The sequence below is a fragment of the Salvelinus namaycush genome, chromosome 10 (genome assembly GCF_016432855.1).
Source record: "Salvelinus namaycush isolate Seneca chromosome 10, SaNama_1.0, whole genome shotgun sequence".
NCBI classification, from domain to species: domain Eukaryota; kingdom Metazoa; phylum Chordata; class Actinopteri; order Salmoniformes; family Salmonidae; genus Salvelinus; species Salvelinus namaycush.
Genome location: NC_052316.1, coordinates 14,743,771 through 14,763,240, shown reverse-complemented (window position 1 = coordinate 14,763,240; position 19,470 = coordinate 14,743,771). Strand labels below are relative to the sequence as shown.

Here is a 19,470-nt window from a genome sequence, read left to right as displayed (position 1 = left end):
TACAGCAATCAATGTGATAATGTCTGGGGTCATTTTGGCTTGTTTTTGCTGTTCTCCAAATAGCATTTTAGTTTAAAAATTCTATAAAAATGCAGTAAATGAGCTTCAACGTTGTTAAATCCAGAGCAGGCAGCTTTGCTTGCGTTTAAGATTTGTAAGTAGATATTTTTCATAACTGCTTTGTTTTTGCTACGCAGGGTTTAATTTTGTGAAATAAAATGTGGTTTTCTTCAATTTGTGTTTCCAGTGTGGGAGTGTATTACTCTTCCTGTAAAATCAATAAAGCATTTTACCACATTACTCCACTTTTAATCACTTTAACGAAGCACTAATGGGACATTTACAGGGCAGGAAAATGAAACTCCAAGACAATCCTTTAAAAATATAACCCACAATACTTTTATTGCCATTTATGTCACTGACAAAAGTTTACAAAATAATGAGAATCATACAAATTTGATAGATTGCAAATGTGTACCCAATAGATGATAAATCTTGGGTGGATGGATTTTGTCCTAGCATAAAATAAGAGTTTTGAAAATTGGAAAAGACTAGTTTGTGAGGGATGTTCAGTTTTGCCCTAGATAGAGTAATGGTTTAATGATTCTTATTGAAACCGTCAGCTGGTTTCTGAGAGATCTATAGGTGTTGAGTCTACATTCTCTACACCCCCCCCCCCCCCCCCTAAACACCTCTGAAGAACTAACGTTTGAGTTCTTTACTCCCTCAAATTCAAATCAGCATCGACCGATCGGGCATTGATAACAGTGAAGTTCAAGGTTGCCGCTGAAGCTGAGATACAGTATGCACACGCACATTCTTTCCTTAACATAGTGGCAAATAAAATAACAAACCAGATACAAAATGATACAAAGTTCCCATGTTAAATGTTTTATGCATAAATATAGCCCAGGCTGTGGGAACAGTGCAGTAACCTTGCATGTTCAGAGAGCAAAATCAGTTGGGCACCAGAGATAGGTTACTAGACAGAGACACTCACTGCTAGTGTGAGATAGATGGCCACGTTGAGTTTGCATTGATCCTATAGGCTTGTTACAGTGTCAACTTCACAATACTGAGACATACTGTAGAGTGAGAATGTTACTGTAGCTGTGTGTTTTGGTCACTGACACTCAGTTTAGCCTGGTCCAAGATCTGTTTAGTGTCGTCTTGCCAACACCTATGGTCCGTTGCACAAACTTATCGAGGACTAGGCTGCTGGAACTCGGCACCCACTAACCGACGGCATTATGAGCTCAGAGACTACAGTATGAGCTGAGTAGGACAATGATAGGTAAACAGCGGTACTTAATTAAGGCCATGTTCTAATCTACTGCATGATCACAAAATGGATGCCACTTTAGGATTCGATTTGATCTTTTTCTTTTTTTATCTGAGCAGAACAAAGTCACCAGCACTTTAAGGACTTCAACCTTGGGTTTACAATAAGTATTTGGTTTGGGCAGCCTTGACGCTTTTTAAAAACAACAACAAAAACATCTACATTTCACTTAAAAATATACAATTACATTTTCAAGAAGCAAGTTCGATAATATTGGTTCTCAGCATTAAGACATTACAAAAGACAGACAAACACAAAACAAAAAAAACCTAGTAAAAATGTCACTTTTTTTCCGCAATCAAGATTCAAGACCGCAATCTTTTTTTTGTACAGCGTAAGAGGGAAGTATTTAGCACCTTTTTCTCATTGAAAGAAAAAAACAAAGTATGCCCTGATGGATGCTTGTTTTCAGTAAGGTTCAGAGTTCACCTGTGTGTGTTGTATATGTGTGTGCATTTATGTGTTCTGTACAAATCTCAAACGTTAACCGTCTGTTTGCAGTAGCGTTGTCATGTACCATTGAGGTTGTTACAGTATCTTTCATCCCCAGCTATGTTTCTCTATGGGCAGCAGATGGTTCAGCCGTCCAAGAGTTCTCACTGCCAGTCAGAATGTCAACTCTCAGAAAAGCTGAATCCCTCAGGACCTGTTTGCTGCGTTTCGAAGCAAATCTCCCTGATTAAATTCAATGAGCAGTTTCAGTGCATGATAATAAAACTGCAGTACAATGTCCTGGCAGCCTATTGGAGAGAGGACCTAAGGCTCGAGGTAGACATCGCCCCTAACCACAGAGCTAGGATCAGATTATCCTACCCCAATCCTAACCGTAACCATTTAAGAGATAAAACAAGATCTGAACCTGGAACAGTGATTAGGGGCGAACTTCTACCTCTGTCTCTGGACATGGTTCATGCTGAGGGACAGTGTGGCCCTCTCCTGGCCAGAGGAGGCATTACAACAGCGCTAATGTATGGTGAGTGGAGGAGATGAGTGAGAAGAATTGAGGTAACAGAACACGGGCCAGTAGCACACGGCATCACACCAGAGAGTCCCTGCTTACCACTGCTTTACATAAAAGCATGATTATAAACAGTATAAAGCTGGTGTTTTACTCCTAGAATTGATACTATGCATGATGACCAACTCTCCATTACATTAGTGTTAAACCTGACATGTTGCGTAAATGTTGCAGTCCTTCTTGTGAACATTTTTTTAACACTACAATACATTAACTGACATGTTAGAATACTGAGTAGTGTGAAGCATGACCTCTAACCCCAGTGTTGTGATTTCACAGAGATTACAGACAGGCGAGGGACTGCTTGGACCACCATTCACCAACACACACCCCTATTTGTCTCCTAGCAAATCAGTGGTTCTTACATTTCCACTTCACCATAAGAAGATTGTCCTACACGAACTCAACTCAACAGTAAAATACTTCTTCCTTCTACTTTATAACACTTTCTTTACCATTTCAAACATTTTCAGCTTTTTTGTGCATCTCCTTCCATTTCCACTTATCCAAGTGCTTCATGGATTCTCGTCAGCCATTTTGTGTGTAAAATCTAAAATGGCAGGGGTTTGTGGTCCAAACACTGCATACCTTTCTGTAATCTCCTCCACTCCTTCTCCAAGTGGAATAGGAGGGGTGGGTCGGGGGGGTAAAAAAAGAAAAGAAAAGAACCTTGACAATTAAAAAGTGGTGGTTGGGCTGGTTGACTCAGTCTTTCAAAGCCCCCTACCCCGATTGGTTGGGGATGGTCCTGGGGTTAAGGTCAAGGGTCAGAGGGGTCATTATAAAGTCAGTCCAGGGGCTGAAAGGGAAGAAAGTAGGGAGCCTAGGGAGGGTTGGAGTGCTTGCAGCTCAGTGCAGGTGGATGTGCAGCTTGATGCGTAGGGCGTCTCCTATCTCTCCCAGCAGGTAGTCGCTGTCATGTTCCTCCTCCAGCTGTCGGAGGCGCCGCGGCCCGAACAGGGGCAGGCTGGCGATCTCCAGGCGGTAGGAGCCAGGGGGAGGCGACTTCCTGCCCAACCTCAGCACGCTCTTCCCGTCGCGGCGCTCCAGCAGGCGAAAGTGCTCGCCCTGGTTGCCGTGGGTGATGACGTAGCGCACATGGTGCTCCAGGGGCTCCAGGGCCGGCAGCAGCTCCAGCAGGGGCTCCTTGTTGTGCAGCGAGGCCAGGCTCAGGTTCATGGGGATGGACTCCTGGGTGTCCACGCTGGCCATGCTCACCTCCTGGAGAGACGAGGGAGGAGAGGGTCAGCACATAGCGACATAACAACCACATACAACACACAACAGGTAGACGTTTAGAACCTGTAGATGTAAGAACGAGTGGGAGACCACAAAAGAGCAGAAAAGAGTGTAGAGACAGCACCTTGAGGTCGTTGTCCCCAGCAGCGTGACGTCTGTGTCGGCCCTTCTTGCCGACGTCTCCGTTGATCTTACATTCGTAGCAGGCCTCTGGAGACAGACTGTCCTCATCATCTCCCTCTGAACTATACTGGTCCTGGAAGCCCTGGCCCGTTATACAATGACTGGGGAGTCAACAGAGAGATACAGACGTCAGGGCATATTACTCACATTTATCCACATGTATAAACCGTGTGGTTCGAGCCCTGAATGCTGATTGGCTGAACGCCATGGAATATCAGACCGTATACTACGGGTATGACCAAAAATTATTTTTTTACTGTTCCAACTACGTTGGCAACCAGTTTATAATAGCAATAAGGCACCTCGGGGGTGTGTGGTATATGGCCAATATACCACGGCTGAGGGCTGTATCCAGACAGTCCGTGTTGCGTCGTGCGTTAGAACAGCCCTTAGCCGTGGTATATTGGCCATATACCACACCCCCTCGGGCCTTATTGCTTAATTATAACACAGGGAGATAGTCTTTCTTGTGGAGATAATAAGCGTTAGACCGTTGGTACAGTGCTGTGTGGTATGAGGGTGTGGTTCCCAGTGGTTTCAAATACATTTTTGAAATAAAAATAAATACATATCTTGTATGTATTCACTACCCAATAAGTAGTAACTTAAGTAGTAACCAAGACACAGCTTTGAGTAACCCGTAGGAAATCAGCAACAACCCATCAGTGGGTATACCTGACACCATTTGGGAAACCACTCACCCCTGTCCAGCCCTGTAGTACCCTCCAGGACATCCACACAGGTATCCTCCGTCTGTGTTGGAGCAGCCGAAGCTGCAGGGGTTACTGCCCATGGAACACTCATTGACATCCTGGCAGCCGCCCCCTCCCTGTTCAAAGTCAAAGCCGGACGGACACAAACACTTAAAGCTGCCCAGGGTGTTGTAGCAGGAGGCCGAGCCACACACAGACGCACCCGAACACTCATTCTCATCTACAGAAAGGGGAGGGAGAGAGAGAGAGTCAAAAATGAGGAAAATACCAACCTAAGCATATTGTGCACAGACTGCCCACGGTATCAGATTTTGTTCTACCTTTCATTTGTCTTTCTCATTGACGCGGATACTTGGTAAGTTAGGTCCGGAATCTTCATTGAGGATATGACACACATAGAGCACAGAGCCTATGTCTCAATACTGGGCAGTGACATATCTTGTGGCCGTACGCACCGCTTGAATCAAAATGGGTTTAAGTAAGTGACTGGTGTGTGTCTGTCCCACTCACCCACACACTGGTTCCACTGGTAGTGTTGTACATAGCCCTGAGGACAGCCACAGCGGAAGCCTCCCATCATGTTCTGACAGCCGTGCTGACAGCGATGGTTACTGCCACACTCATCCACATCTGAAAGAGAAGTCACATTAGAAAAGTATTTTTTTTGGGGGGGGGGGGGGAAACTAGCAAAAGTGGGTGGAGTGTTATGTGTGTGTGCTTATGACGGGGAGCGATGTGTGTGTGCGTCGGGTCCTCACCTTCACACTCCAGGCCAGTGGTGTCCAGAGAGAAGCCTTTCCCACAGTCACAGTTGAAGCTCCCGGGAGTGTTGACACAGGAAGCCCTGGAGCCACACACACTGTTCTGCCCATTACACTCATTGTTGTCTACGAGAGATGAAGATACACATTCATGAGATTTCGTTCAAAACCATTCAACTACCAGTTTTAAGTCTTCAGAGTTCTTGGACTTTTCTCGGACGTAGAATTGCCCTAAACAAAGTGTGTATCTTGTTCATGGCCCCTCACCGATGCAGGCGGTCTGGTGCTGGGTGAAGCCTGCAGGACACTTGCAGGTGAAACCTCCGATGGTGTTGACACACAGGAACTGACAGTTGTGCTGCTTGGTGGAACACTCATCCAGATCTGGAGTAGAAATGTGGATTTGTTAATAAACTGTGAAGAAAACATATATACTGGATGTAATTGTATGAAAGTACCAGTTAACATGTTAGACTATTCAGATAGAAGGATCATGGGGAAATGGGAACTCGTGTTTCAGTATTTATCGGACTGGTCTTGAAGGCTGTGCGAGTGGCCAGGAGCAGGGTCCACCCACCTTTGCAGGTCTTTCCGTCAGGCTGCATGGTGTATCCTCTGGGGCAGGAGCACAGGTAGCTGCCCTCTGTGTTCTTACACAGGAAGTTACAGGGCTTGGGAGACGCGGAACACTCATCCATATCTAAAACACGACAGACAGTGGTGAGTAATAAGGTCAGAATGAGAGCAATTTCTACCCCGCAGCCAGGATGGTTTGGTCCAAGGCCCGGTAAGAAAGAGAGAGGGACGGGTCATACCAATGCAGGAGGTGCCGGTGAAGTCGGTGGTATAACCCACGTTGCAGTGGCAGCGGAACGATCCGATGGTGTTGATGCACTGGCCGTTCTTACACAGGTCTGGCATCACCGTGCACTCATTGATGTCTGCAACAACAGCGGGCGGGAATGTTAGATACACACACACACACACATACACACCCCTCTTACCCCCCTTAACCCTCTCTCATCCCTTTCTCCTTCCACGTTCCGTTACCATCTCCTCTCCCCCTCCCTCAACCCCTTTCTCACGTCCTCTCCTCTAGCTAACCTCTGCCGTCGGTGGTGTACCCGGGTCCCAGTGGGCACATCCTCTTGTACTGCACGGTGCCAGGCAGTGGGCAGAGCTCACACTGGGGTCCCCAGCCGCGCCCAAGATTGCAGCAGCACTCAGATTTGGTGACACTGTTCCTGTTGGTGGAGCCCCGCTGACACATAGTCTGGAGCACCTCGGTGAAACAGAAGCCCTGTCGGTTATCTGTAGGGGTGGAGGGAGGGGAGAGAAGGACAGGGGGAGAGAGGGAGAGATGAGTCTGCAATTTACAGGAGCCGCATATCAAGTATGTGTGTGGAAGGGGTGATACAGTCTTTCATGCTTTGGTTTTGATGTGGCTGCATTGACATTGCATGGATGGATTGTGCACCCTTCTGCAGAATCCTCTGTGGTGATATTCTCACCGATACAGTCCGTTCCAGTGGAGCTGGGCTGGAAGCCCTCGTTGCATACACAGCGGTAGCTGCCCACTGTGTTCTCACAGCGCCCGTTCTTACAGATGCCAGGCTTCGCGCGACACTCATTCAGGTCTGCCAGGGGGAGGAGGATGAGAGGATGAGGAGGAGAGGACGAAGGAGAAGATGGGAAAAGATGAGAGTTTAGAACAGTGTGACATAAAATGGAATCACTTTCAAGAAGTGGTTTCTCTCCTGCAGTGTGTGTGTGTGTGTGTGTGTGTGTGTGTGTGTGTGTGTGTGTGTGAGACTCACCCATGCAGCCATCTCCGTCAGGTCTGTGCTGCATGCCAGGGGGGCAGATACACATGAAAGTGCCAATCAGGTTCTTACAGGACATGCCCTTGGACTCACAGTCATCCAGCCCCTCTGAACACTCATCCTGGTCTGGAGAGAGAGAGAGAGGGGAGGGAGAGAGAGGGAGGGAGGGAGAGAGAGGGGGAGGGAGAGAGAGAAAGCAAGTTAGAGCGAGAGACGAGGAGAGGAAATGTTTAAAGAAAAATAGACAAAGATGTCTAGGCTACTGATCCATTTGACCAATAAGAAGCGGGAAAAAACAAATTACTAAAACAGATGAATGATTATACCGTAACGTACTGTATGTTCATAATCCAGCCATGAATCAAGTTCACTGTAAAACTGGCATCTCTAAAGCACGACCATATAAAACCAGCCGGGTGAATTTACGATGATAGACTAACTTCACTTTAACACAGCTGTATAATAGCTACCCCACATGGGTTAGTCTTACTGAGGGTTTTCATATGACTGCTGATAAAAGGGAGAGAGTCCTGAGAGAGAGAGAGAGAAAAGGCTCATGTGGAGGGAGACAGAGAGAGGGAGACAGAGAGGGAGACAGAGAGGGACAGAGAGAGAGACAGAGAGGGACAGAGGGAGACAGAGAGAGGGAGACAGAGAGGGAGACAGAGAGAGAGACAGAGAGAGAGACAGAGAGAGAGACAGGCTCCTGTGGAGGGAGAGACAGAGAAAGAGAGAGAGACACAGAGAGAGACAGAGACTCCTGTGTGGAGGTAGGTTATGCCGCGTCCCCTCACCTCTGCACATGCGGTGGTCGTCTCGCAGCACGTAGCCCGAGGGACACATGCACTCGTAGGAACCAAAGGTGTTTACACAACGGAAGGCACACAGCAGGGGGTTAAGAGAACACTCGTTGATATCTGGAGAGAGAGATGGAGGGAGAGAGCAAGAATGAGAGAGAGAGAGAGATGAGTACATGAGCATTCTATCATACAAGAATAAATGTACAATCGGACGGTATATCATCGTAAGCATCTGTAATTTTCCAGGATGAAAGGTCATGGGTGTGTGTTTGTATGATGTTACATACCTTCACAGGTCATCATGGAGCCAGGTTCGAAGCCTTCATCACAGGAGCACTCAAAGCCTCCCACCACATTAGTACAGGTCCCGTTACCACAGGGGTTTCCTATAGAGCACTCATCAGTGTCTGGGGGGGGGGGGGGGGGGGGGGGGGGGGGGGGGGGTGATTATGTAAATGAATTTGTCCACAGGTATGTTGACTTCTTACATGAATGTAATCTTGAAGGAAAGTATATCTAATCATCATCATCATCATTATCAACACCAATAGGGGTCAGCTCACCAACACAGTTGACCCCGGTGTAGTCCAGGTTGTAGCCAAAGGGACACTCGCAGCGGAACGATCCGTCCGTGTTGATACAGACACCGTTCACACAGACGCCTGGGTTGTCCAGACACTCGTTCATGTCTACAGAAAGACAGATGAGGCCAGTTTATTGTCCAGACACTCGTTCATGTCTACAGAAAGACAGATGAGGCCAGTTTATTGTCCAGACACTCGTTCATGTCTACAGAAAGACAGATGAGGTCAGTTTATTGTCCAGACACTCGTTCATGTCTACAGAAAGACAGATGAGGCCAGTTTATTGTCCAGACACTCGTTCATGTCTACAGAAAGACAGATGAGGCCAGTTTATTGTCCAGACACTCGTTCATGTCTACAGAAAGACAGATGAGGCCAGTTTATTGTCCAGACACTCGTTCATGTCTACAGAAAGACAGATGAGGCCAGTTTATTGTCCAGACACTCGTTCATGTCTACAGAAAGACAGATGAGGCCAGTTTATTGTCCAGACACTCGTTCATGTCTACAGAAAGACAGATGAGGTCAGTTTATTGTCCAGACACTCGTTCATGTCTACAGAAAGACAGATGAGGACAGTTTATTGTCCAGACACTCGTTCATGTCTACAGAAAGACAGATGAGGCCAGTTTATTGTCCAGACACTCGTTCATGTCTACAGAAAGACAGATGAGGACAGTTTATTGTCCAGACACTCGTTCATGTCTACAGAAAGACAGATGAGGCCAGTTTATTGTCCAGACACTCGTTCATGTCTACAGAAAGACAGATGAGGCCAGTTTATTGTCCAGACACTCGTTCATGTCTACAGAAAGACAGATGAGGACAGTTTATTGTCCAGACACTCGTTCATGTCTACAGAAAGACAGATGAGGACAGTTTATTGTCCAGACACTCGTTCATGTCTACAGAAAGACAGATGAGGACAGTTTATTGTCCAGACACTCGTTCATGTCTACAGAAAGACAGATGAGGCCAGTTTATTGTCCAGACACTCGTTCATGTCTACAGAAAGACAGATGAGGTCAGTTTATTGTCCAGACACTCGTTCATGTCTACAGAAAGACAGATGAGGACAGTTTATTGTCCAAACATTTTTGACATCTGGTCATCAGAGAGCTGATTCAGTTGAGGGGTTGGTATGTCTGGGGTTGGCCCAGTCGTGTCACTTGTCACTCACCCTCACGGGCGTCCCCAAGTCCGGGCAGGGATCCATGGCCGTAGGGACACAGGCTTTTAAAGGACGCTGGAGACACAAGGAGACGTTAAATGTACACACACTGACAGGACAGGATCCACTAGGCTTAGTTCTCATCAACTGGCTTGTGTTGAGGAATACGTTATCATAACAAACACTGAATGGAAAAGTACTGGAAGTGAGGTGTGTGTGTGTGTGTGGAACGTGCGCGTCGTGCGCGTGACTCACCCTCGCTCTCGCGTGGGCACAGCTCGCAGGGGTCTCCCCAGCCCTCGCCTGGCATCTTGCTGCAGCAGCACTTGGCCTTGGTGGTGTTGAAGGCCTTGGGCACAGAACACTTGCCTGACTCGAAGCGGGTGAAACAGAAGCTCTCTCTGGTATCTGTCATACAGAGGGGGTTGGAGAAAAAACACAGTCAGGTGGATAGCAGACAATAGACTCCCACTAGTGGGTCTGCTGGAAAGGACAGAGGTGCTGTGAGTTCTAACACATCTGTTACTTGGCCATTTAATGACTACTGTAATGTACAGTTCTCTCTCTCTCTCTCACCCAAACAGCGGCGCCCATTGTCCGACAGGACGAAGCCATTCTGGCAGATACACTGGAAGCTTCCTGGGGTGTTGGTGCACGTGCCAAACTGGCAGATATTGGGCTCCACCTCACATTCGTTGATATCTGGAAGAGAAAGTGAGCGACCGACAGGGCAATAGGGATGAGAGGCGGGAGAGGGAATGAGTGCAAAATCACAGAAAACTCTAAGGCCAGATGGTGTATGTGTGCGTATGGATGGCTACGTGTGTGTATACATACATACACACACTCTAAGGCCAGATGGTGTATGTGTGTGTATGGATGACTACGTGTGTGTATACATACATACACACACTCTAAGGCCAGATGGTGTATGTGTGTGTATGGATGACTACGTGTGTGTATACATACATACACACACTCTAAGGCCAGATGGTGCTGCTGCAACAAGGCTATAAGGCTGTTACACAGCGTGTGGTGTGGGTGTGTGTTGGGCCAGAAGGCAGGGTCACTGCAGGTCGTTGACACCCTGATGTGTAGGTGGGGGCGTGTGCTGGCTCTATCTGTGTGAGCAGGTGGGATCAGAATGTGCAGAAGTAATGAAGTCATGTTCTCTGTGGTAGCTATGCAGTGTGTGTGAACTTGCGTCAAAGTTAATGGTCTCTTTCACCTCCAAATAGTTAAATGCGCGACGGAGTGTGTGTTTGTGTCTGTGTGTGTGTAGGGCTCCTACCTATACACTGGTCGTTCTGGACCTCGTATCCAGGTGGGCAGATACAGCGGAACGACCCGTCCAGGTTCTGACAGGTTCCAGGAGAGCAGGTACCAGGAAGACTCACACACTCATTGATATCTGAGGAAGAACATTGTGTGATTATACAGTACGCCTCAATGAAAACACACTATACACCCCAAGACATACATCAAATACTTCCAAATACTTGATTTAGCTTGGGGTTTGCACTTTGGGGACCATTCCATTGGCTCCAGTGTACCAGGCAAACTAAATCAAGCATGAATCATATTTTCGAAAGTATACGACAAATGTACTTGACCCAGGTTTAGAGTTGCTAGGGTGTTGACGTTGCTTACCGACACAGTTTTTTCCGTCGGGGGTGAGTTCGTAGCCATCCTGACAGAGACACTGGAAGGATCCCAGGCTGTTGATACACTGGCCGTTTCTACACACCTGACCCACCAACGCACTGCACTCATCAATGTCTGGAGGGGGACAGGGAAGTGGAGAGAGTTCATAAGATTTCATCTAATTATTCAAAATATGCTACTCGAAAGAATCCCTTTTAACATTTCGACTGAACTACTCCTTAACTGTCGCCACAGTGTTATTTTCCATGATGAGATACCTCGGGATGTCATACGTACCCATGCAGTCATTGTTGTGCGTGAGCTCGAATCCAGGGAAGCAGAGACAGTTGTAGGAGCCCACCGTGTTCTTACAGGTTCCGTTCCCACACGGCTGTCTGTCACACTCATCAATATCTGAGACGGAGCGAGACCAGGGGGTGAGACCGAGGTGAGATGATTGAAAACGAACGACAGAGTGTCTACTGTGTCTGCTATGGTAAGTCTATTGAGTGTACTGGGACTCTTTACTCACCCATGCACATTGTCTGGTCGGCGGTGGCCTTGAAGCCGTTGTGGCAGAGACAGCGGTAGCTGCCCTGGGTGTCGATACACTCTCCGTGGCTACACACGTTAGGGATCTCCTGGCACTCGTTGCGGTCTACACACACACAGGGAGAGAAGATACACACCTTTTTATTTTATTTATTTTAAATAATCTAACCAGGAAGTTCCATTGAGATCAAAAATATACACTGAGTATACAAAGTATTTCCATGACATAGACTGACCAGGTGAATCCAGGTGAAAGCTATGATCCCTTATTGATGTCACTTGTTAAATCCACTTCAATCAGTGTAGATGAAGGGGAGGAGGCAGGTTAAAGAAGGATTTTTAAGCCTTGAGACAATTGAGACATGGATTGTGTATGTGTGACATTCAGAGGGTGAGTGGGCAAGACAAAATATTTAAGTGCCTTTGAACGGGGTTTGGTAGTAGGGGAGATTAAATACATTAATATTGATCTTCTCAGTGTGTTTTCCCATTGACTAATAAACCATCTAGCTCTCAAAACAATTATCTCTCAACAGGGAAACTCACCGTAGTACATTTCACTTATAAACAATCAACATAATCTCATCTCTCCACCCCCCCCCCCCCCCCCCCCCCCCCCTTTTGTTCTGAGATGGTAAATCCTCGCAGCCCCCAGACACAGAGTTGGGACTCACCCACGCAGGCCCCACTTGGGGACAGCTTGAAGCCTGGTGAGCACTCGCAGCGGTAGCTCCCTGGGATGTTGATACAGTTGGCGTTGCGTTGGCACAGGTTGTCTCCGCTGTTACACTCGTCAATATCTGGAGGGAATGAAAAACAAGAGCGGGCAGCGACCATCAGTCACAGTGGTCATAACTGCCTAGTAAAAGCCCAGTGTGAGGTAATGCAGAGGCTGAGGAGGGCCAAACAGAACAGTGCCAGACTGGCTGGGGTTCAGTTCCTTGGTGCTTTAGCGTGATTTAAATCCCCTGGACTGGCAGACCCTGGCATTAGGCCCCTACAGGGCCAGTATACTCTGCTGTCTGTCTTCACAATTCATGTGGGAGAGAGGAGGGCAGCATTAACTTTACTGCTTATTAAGTGTGAGTGTGTGGATGTGTGTGTGTGTGTGTGTGTGTGTTGTGTGCGGGTATATTTGGTTTGAGGGCCACATAAAGTGTGTACGTATGTGTATATGAGGGAATGTTTACGATCGTTTTTTTGTTGAGAAGGAAAAAGGTGAGGATTGTGTGTGTGTGTGTGTGTGTGTGTGTATGTGTGTGTGTGTGTATGTGTGTGTGTGTGTGTGTGTGTGTGTGTGTGTGTCTGAGCCTTACCTTCACAGATGAGCAGTATATTGTTGTAGCTGAAGCCCATGGGACATTCACAGCGGAAGCTTCCTATCTGGTTGATACACACTCCGTTTGCACATATCCCCGGGATCTCTCGACACTCATCAATATCTAGCGAACAATACAGCAACAGCTCTGTTAGACTCTGTTACTCCATAAAGCCACTTTATAATAGCACCATATCATATTGTATTATTATTGTTCTACAGTAGTACCACATAATAACATAATGATTATAGTATCTATCGGTTTTGGCAGTTCAGCAGTTTTTGTTCTGAACAAGCAGTAGGCCAGAATGACCTATTTGACCTAATGATGACCTTACCGATGGGCTTGCCCGTGTGGATGTCTATGATAAACCCAGGAGCCTGGTTCCCACACAGTAACTGGTACTCCGCTGTGGCGGAGAGGATAAAACGACGGAGTGAACATAGGCACCAGGAACATACAGTATTTATAGGCTGTCATGAAAGAGTTGGAGGTAGTGTGTCTATGAGTGTGTATATGTGTGTTTATGGGAGTGTGTGCGAGTGTCTTATGTTCCAACTCACAGGTGACAGGGGTAGGGCAGGCTTCACAGGGCTTGTTCCAGGCTTTGCCCACGTTGTAGGCACAGCAGCACATCTTCTTGGTCATGTTGAACGACAGCTCGTTCTCACACGTGTCGTTGAAGTTGCGGTAACACACGCTCTTCCTCATGTCTGTGATGTCATCAGAGACGGGGTTGAGAATGACTCATCATAAATACACAACTCATTAACCGTTTGTAATCACCGTTACTAAACTGTTTGTATGTTTATTCACACACAGACACAGACACACACACACATACACAACCAGTCAAAAGTTTGGATACACCTACTTTCTTATTCAAGGGTTTTTCTTTATTTTGACTATTTTCTACGTTGTAGAATACTAGTGAAAACATCAAAGCTATGAAATAACGCATGGAATCATTTAGTAACCAAAACAGTGTCATACAAATCAAAATATATTTTCAGTTTGAGATTCTTCAAAGTAGCCACCTGTCATGCCCTGACCTTAGAGAGCTTTTTATGTCTCTATTTTGGTTTGGTCAGGGTGTGATTTGGGTGGGCATTCTATGTTCATTTTTCTATGTTTTGTATTTCTTTGTTTTGGCCGGGTGTGGTTCTCAATCAGGGACAGCTGTCTATCGTTTTCTCTGATTGGGAACCATACTTAGGTAGCCTTTTCCCACCTGTGTTTTGTAGGTAGTTATTTTCTGTTTTGTGTTTCTGCACCTGACAGAACTGTTCGTTGTCGTTTTGCTCTTTGTTATTTTGTTCAAGTGTTTTTTGAGAATAAATCATGAACACTTACCACGCTGCGCTTTGGTCCGATCCTTCATCATCCGACGACCGTTACACCACCCTTTGCCTTGATGACAGCTTTGCAGACTTTTGGAATTCTCTCAACCAGTTTCATGAGGTAGTCACATGGAATGCCTTTCAACTAACAGGTGTGCCTTGTTAAAAGTTAATTTGTAGAATTTATTTGCTTCTTAATGCATTTGAGCCAATCAGTTGTGTTGTGACAAGGTAGGGGGGCATACAGAAGATAGCCCTATTTGGTAAAAGACCAAATCTATATTATGGCAAGAACAGCTCAAATAAGCAAGGAGAAACGACAGTCCATCATTACTTTAAGACATAAAGGTCAGTCAATCTGGAAAATTTGAAAGTTTGTTCAAGTGCAGTCACAAAAACCATCAAGCTCTATGATGAAACTGGCTCTCATGAGGACCGCCACAGGAAAGGAAGACCCAGAGTTACCTCTGCTGCAGAGGATAAGTTCATTAGTTACCAGCCTCAGAAATTGCAGCCCAAATAAATGCTTCACAGAGTTCAAGTAACAGACACATCTCAACATCAACTGTTCACAGGAGACTGTGTGAATCAGGCCTTCATGGTCGAATTGCTGCAAAGAAACCACTACTAAAGGACACCAATAATAAGAGGAGACTTGCTTGGGCCAAGAAACACGAGCAATGGACATTAAACCGGTGGAAATCTGTCCTTTGGTCTGATGAGTCCAAATGTAAGATTTTTGGTTCCAACCGCTGTGTCTTTGTGAGACGCAGAGTAGATGAACAGATGATCTCTGCATGTGTGGTTCCCACTGTGAAGCATGGAGGAGGAGGTGTGATGGTGCTTTGCTGGTGACACTGTCTGTGATTTATTTAGAATTCAAGGAACACTTAACCAGCATGGATACCACAGCATACTGCAGCGATACGCCATCCCATCTGGTTCGCGTTTAATGGGACTATCATTTGTTTTCAACTGGGCAAGGACCCAAAACACACCTCCAGGCTGTGTAAGGGCTGTTTGACCAAGAAGGAGAGTGATGGAGTGTTGCATCAGATGACCTGGCCTCCACAATCCTCTGACCTTAACCCAATTCAGATGAGTTGGGCTGCAGAGTGAAGGAAAATCAGCCAACAAGTGCTCAGCATATGTGGGAACTCCTTCAAGACTGTTGGAAAAGCATTCCTCATGAAGCTTGTTGAGAGAATGCCAAGAGTGTGCAAAGCTGTCATCAAGGCAAAGGGTGGCTACTTTGAAGAATCTAAAATCTATTTTGATTTGTTTAACACTTTGTTGGTTACTACATGATTCCATATGTGTTATTTGATAGTTTTGATGTCTTCACTATTAAAATAGTAAAAATAAAGAAAAACCCTTGAATGAGTACGACTGGTACTGTATATATCATTTAGTATGTATCACCCAGTGTGGTGTGACTCACCCATGCAGTTGTTTCCTCCGTTGACCTGCATGTACTCAGGAGGACACACGCAGGTGTAGTTCCCCAAGGTGTTGTAGCAGGTACCAGGGCCACAGATTCCAATGTGGGCTGTGCACTCATCAATATCTACACACACAAACACAAAATACACATGGTTACACACAGTAATGTCTTTTATTATCTTCTACTATTTGGGGCTTTAGGCGGTCATCAATGATCAACTGAATCAGATGAATACTGGGAAAGTCTGGAGAAAGACCTCATTTGACCCTTCTGTGACCTTTTCCCACTTACCCTCGCAGATGCGTGTCTCCTCGTTGAGGTAGTAGCCTGCGGGGCACTCGCACTGGAAGCTACCGAAGGTGTTGACACAGTTGCCACCCTGGCACAGGCCTGGCAGCTCCTGGCACTCATCAATGTCTGGTGGGGGCAGTGGGAGAAGGAGTCCGGTTTAGTTTGTTGGGACATACTCTTAATAAATACAACAGGATAATAAGATATGGACGAACAGTGTTTACCTTCCAGGATGACAGTGATGGGGTTAGGTCTGAAGCCCTCTCCTCCGGGACACAGTGTCTTGTACTCCGCTACAGACAAAAAAAAAAAAAAAGATCATACCACATTTTCCTCAAAAATATATGTGGAATTGGCCAAGATGTTTTGTTCGTCTACAAAAAGAGCATGTCTGTCATGATTTGATTCGACCAAGCTTTATAGTACGTACTGGAGTTGATGGGTGGGCAGAGCTCACAGGGGTTTCCCCAGGCTCCTCCCAGGGAGCAGCAGCAGGAGGCGCGGGTGACGCCCACGCCGATCTCAGCGCTGCAGGAGATGCCACCGTCGCCACGCGCCAACGTGTCCAGGAAACAGTTGCCCACTCGTGTGTCTGAGATGAGGGAAAGGAATTATTGTTACATACCCATCAACACTTCCTGCCACTCATTCATTGGCTGAGGGTTCTTCATCTCCATGGCTACCAGACATTAGCATTGCTCTGATGCCAGGTGTCCAGTACTCACCCACACAGCCCACTCCAGTTGGATTGAGCTCGAAGTCCGGAGGGCAGTTACACAGGTAGCTTCCTGGTGTGTTCACACACAAGCCGTTGATGCAGTTCACAGGGTCCGCACACTCGTTAATGTCTGGAACACACACACACACACACACACACACACACACACACACACACACACACACACACACACACACACACACACACACACACACACACACACACACACACACACACTTTATGACCAACATTAAATAACACACATAGATCCACACACACATGCTTTAACCACACACATGCACTATATGAAAGCTATGCACTTAGACTGAGAGGACTGGAGAAAGAGCCTTGATAAAGTCAGACTTACTGCGGCTGCACATGACAGAGAGATTGAGTGGCACAACGAGGGAATACAAAGTCCAAATTGATGGCGAAATATGAGGGCTGCCAGATTGGCTTGGTAGTGATGCCGTGGCAGAGTTATCAGAGTATGGTAGAGGGTGTGTGCTTCTCACCAGATTGGCTTGGTAGTGATGCCGTGGCAGAGTTATCAGAGTATGGTAGAGGGTGTGTGCTTCTCACCAGATTGGCTTGGTAGTGATGCCGTGGCAGAGTTATCAGAGTATGGTAGAGGCTGTGTGCTTCTCACCAGATTGGCTTGGTAGTGATGCCGTGGCAGAGTTATCAGAGTATGGTAGAGGCTGTGTGCTTCTCACCAGATTGGCTTGGTAGTGATGCTGTGGCAGAGTTATCAGAGTATGGTAGAGGCTGTGTGCTTCTCACCAGATTGGCTTGGTAGTGATGCCGTGGCAGAGTTATCAGAGTATGGTAGAGGCTGTGTGCTTCTCACCAGTGCAGTTTCCTCCGCTGCGGTCCAGCTCGTAGCCGTCGTCACACACACACCGGAACATCCCCGGGAGGTTCTGACACGTTCCAAACACACAGATGTTCTGGAAGTTACATTCGTCGATATCTACCGGAGAGGGAGAGAAACATGCGGTCAGTGTCTATGGTCAGAACGATGGTGTGTGTGTGTGTGTGTGTGTGTTATTCTGACCCTGGCAGGCCTTGCTGTCCTCAGTAGGGGTGAAGCCCATCTCACACTCGCAGCGGTAGCCGCCCGGAGCGTTCAGACACTGGCCGTTCTCACACAGGTTCACGTTGTCAGCACACTCATCCATATCAGAACAGGAGAAGCCGTCCCCATTGAAGCCCTCCTTGCAGGCACAGCGGTAGGAGCCTGGGGTGTTGACACAGTCTGCGTTGAGGTTGCAGTTGTGCTCCTCAGTGGAACACTCATCCACGTCTACAGGGAGAGAGGAGGGTCAAACATAATCAGTTCACTCGGTGTCCGTAGACGAGGCATCCGCGCAATAACAATTCAAGTACTGTAGAGATCAAGTACTGTAGATGTCACATCTCCGGTTTCTAGAGAGTTAAAGGATGTATGGCTCAGCTGGTAGAGCGTGGTGCTTACAACGTCAAGGCTGTGGGTTTGATTCCCCCGACCATCCATACCTACAAATCTACGCATGTCTGTAAGACGCTTTTGATAAAAGTGTCTGCAAAATGACGTGCTTTTTATTCCATTGAACAGGCTTTTGTTCCAGCCTAGCACTAGTATACTCACCCACACACTTGATGCCGTCTCCCACCCAGCCGTCACGACAGCGACACTTGAAGCTTCCGGGGACGTTGACGCAGGCAGCATGCATGTCACAGTTATGGGCTCCAATCTCACACTCATCAATATCTAGGAGAAGGAAAGGCAGCAGAGATATACATGTAGAGACATAACATGTGAGTGCCTCTCTCATTCTGTCTGTACTCTGGCTTATACCTTGCATTATCCACAGAAGTAAAAAATGACCAAAGCTTCATGACATCATCATAACTAAGATAGTGTTTTACAGTAAATAGCCTTACAGTTACGACCAGCGTGTGTGTAGCCCATGGTGCTGTGTGTCGTATGGTGTGTGTGTACACTGTACCTGTGCAGCCGGTGGAGCCCTTCTTGACAAAGTATCCCAGCTGACAGTGACAGATGAAGGATCCCTTGGTGTTCTCACAGTCCCCATGCAGACAGATGTTAGGGTTCAGCTCACACTCGTTCACATCTGATACACACACACACAGGAACACACACAGAGGAACACACACAGAGGAACACACACACATAGGAACATGAGTTAACTGGTCTTGGAGAGGGGACAGAGGAGTAAAATATATGTCTAACAGGTAAGGGTAAAATTAGAGGGATGGGGGAGGGAGAGAGAGAGCAAAGGGAGAGAGAGGGAAGAGAAGGGGAGAGAAGAGAGGGAGAGATGGAGAGAGAGAGAGAGAGAGAGATAGAGGGAGAGAGAGCAGGAGAAGAGAACACGGTGTACGTCTCACCAATGCAGGTCCTCATATCCATGGAGGCCATGAATCCGTCGAAGCAGAGACAGCGGTACTCTCCGGGGACGTTGGTACACTGGCCCCCGTCACAGATATCAGGGCTGTCCTCGCACTCATCGATGTCTGGACAG

The 19,470-nt window shown here is 46.9% G+C and overlaps 1 protein-coding gene across 1 annotated transcript in view; it reads right to left on the bottom strand.

Annotated features, from left to right (window-relative positions):
* Positions 1 to 375: 375 nt before the first annotated feature.
* The window catches only part of LOC120055181 (fibrillin-2-like), an 86,055-nt gene continuing 66,960 nt past the window's right edge, over positions 376 to 19,470 (bottom strand). The window contains exons 29-63 of the mRNA XM_039003102.1: positions 19,337 to 19,462; positions 18,934 to 19,059; positions 18,573 to 18,695; positions 18,000 to 18,248; positions 17,793 to 17,915; positions 16,950 to 17,072; positions 16,655 to 16,816; positions 16,449 to 16,517; positions 16,225 to 16,350; positions 15,931 to 16,056; positions 13,713 to 13,862; positions 13,487 to 13,558; positions 13,147 to 13,272; positions 12,505 to 12,630; positions 11,811 to 11,936; positions 11,576 to 11,692; positions 11,285 to 11,413; positions 10,926 to 11,045; positions 10,211 to 10,336; positions 9,890 to 10,042; positions 9,644 to 9,709; positions 8,443 to 8,568; positions 8,167 to 8,286; positions 7,874 to 7,996; positions 7,074 to 7,205; positions 6,768 to 6,893; positions 6,361 to 6,567; positions 6,072 to 6,197; positions 5,834 to 5,956; positions 5,524 to 5,640; positions 5,254 to 5,382; positions 5,006 to 5,125; positions 4,484 to 4,715; positions 3,724 to 3,883; positions 376 to 3,581 (exon numbers count right to left, since the gene is read on the bottom strand). Of these exons, the coding sequence (XP_038859030.1) occupies positions 3,210 to 3,581; positions 3,724 to 3,883; positions 4,484 to 4,715; positions 5,006 to 5,125; positions 5,254 to 5,382; positions 5,524 to 5,640; positions 5,834 to 5,956; positions 6,072 to 6,197; positions 6,361 to 6,567; positions 6,768 to 6,893; positions 7,074 to 7,205; positions 7,874 to 7,996; positions 8,167 to 8,286; positions 8,443 to 8,568; positions 9,644 to 9,709; positions 9,890 to 10,042; positions 10,211 to 10,336; positions 10,926 to 11,045; positions 11,285 to 11,413; positions 11,576 to 11,692; positions 11,811 to 11,936; positions 12,505 to 12,630; positions 13,147 to 13,272; positions 13,487 to 13,558; positions 13,713 to 13,862; positions 15,931 to 16,056; positions 16,225 to 16,350; positions 16,449 to 16,517; positions 16,655 to 16,816; positions 16,950 to 17,072; positions 17,793 to 17,915; positions 18,000 to 18,248; positions 18,573 to 18,695; positions 18,934 to 19,059; positions 19,337 to 19,462 (4,877 nt within the window). The 3' untranslated portion in view covers positions 376 to 3,209. The remainder of the gene's footprint in view (positions 3,582 to 3,723; positions 3,884 to 4,483; positions 4,716 to 5,005; positions 5,126 to 5,253; positions 5,383 to 5,523; positions 5,641 to 5,833; positions 5,957 to 6,071; positions 6,198 to 6,360; positions 6,568 to 6,767; positions 6,894 to 7,073; positions 7,206 to 7,873; positions 7,997 to 8,166; positions 8,287 to 8,442; positions 8,569 to 9,643; positions 9,710 to 9,889; positions 10,043 to 10,210; positions 10,337 to 10,925; positions 11,046 to 11,284; positions 11,414 to 11,575; positions 11,693 to 11,810; positions 11,937 to 12,504; positions 12,631 to 13,146; positions 13,273 to 13,486; positions 13,559 to 13,712; positions 13,863 to 15,930; positions 16,057 to 16,224; positions 16,351 to 16,448; positions 16,518 to 16,654; positions 16,817 to 16,949; positions 17,073 to 17,792; positions 17,916 to 17,999; positions 18,249 to 18,572; positions 18,696 to 18,933; positions 19,060 to 19,336; positions 19,463 to 19,470) is intronic.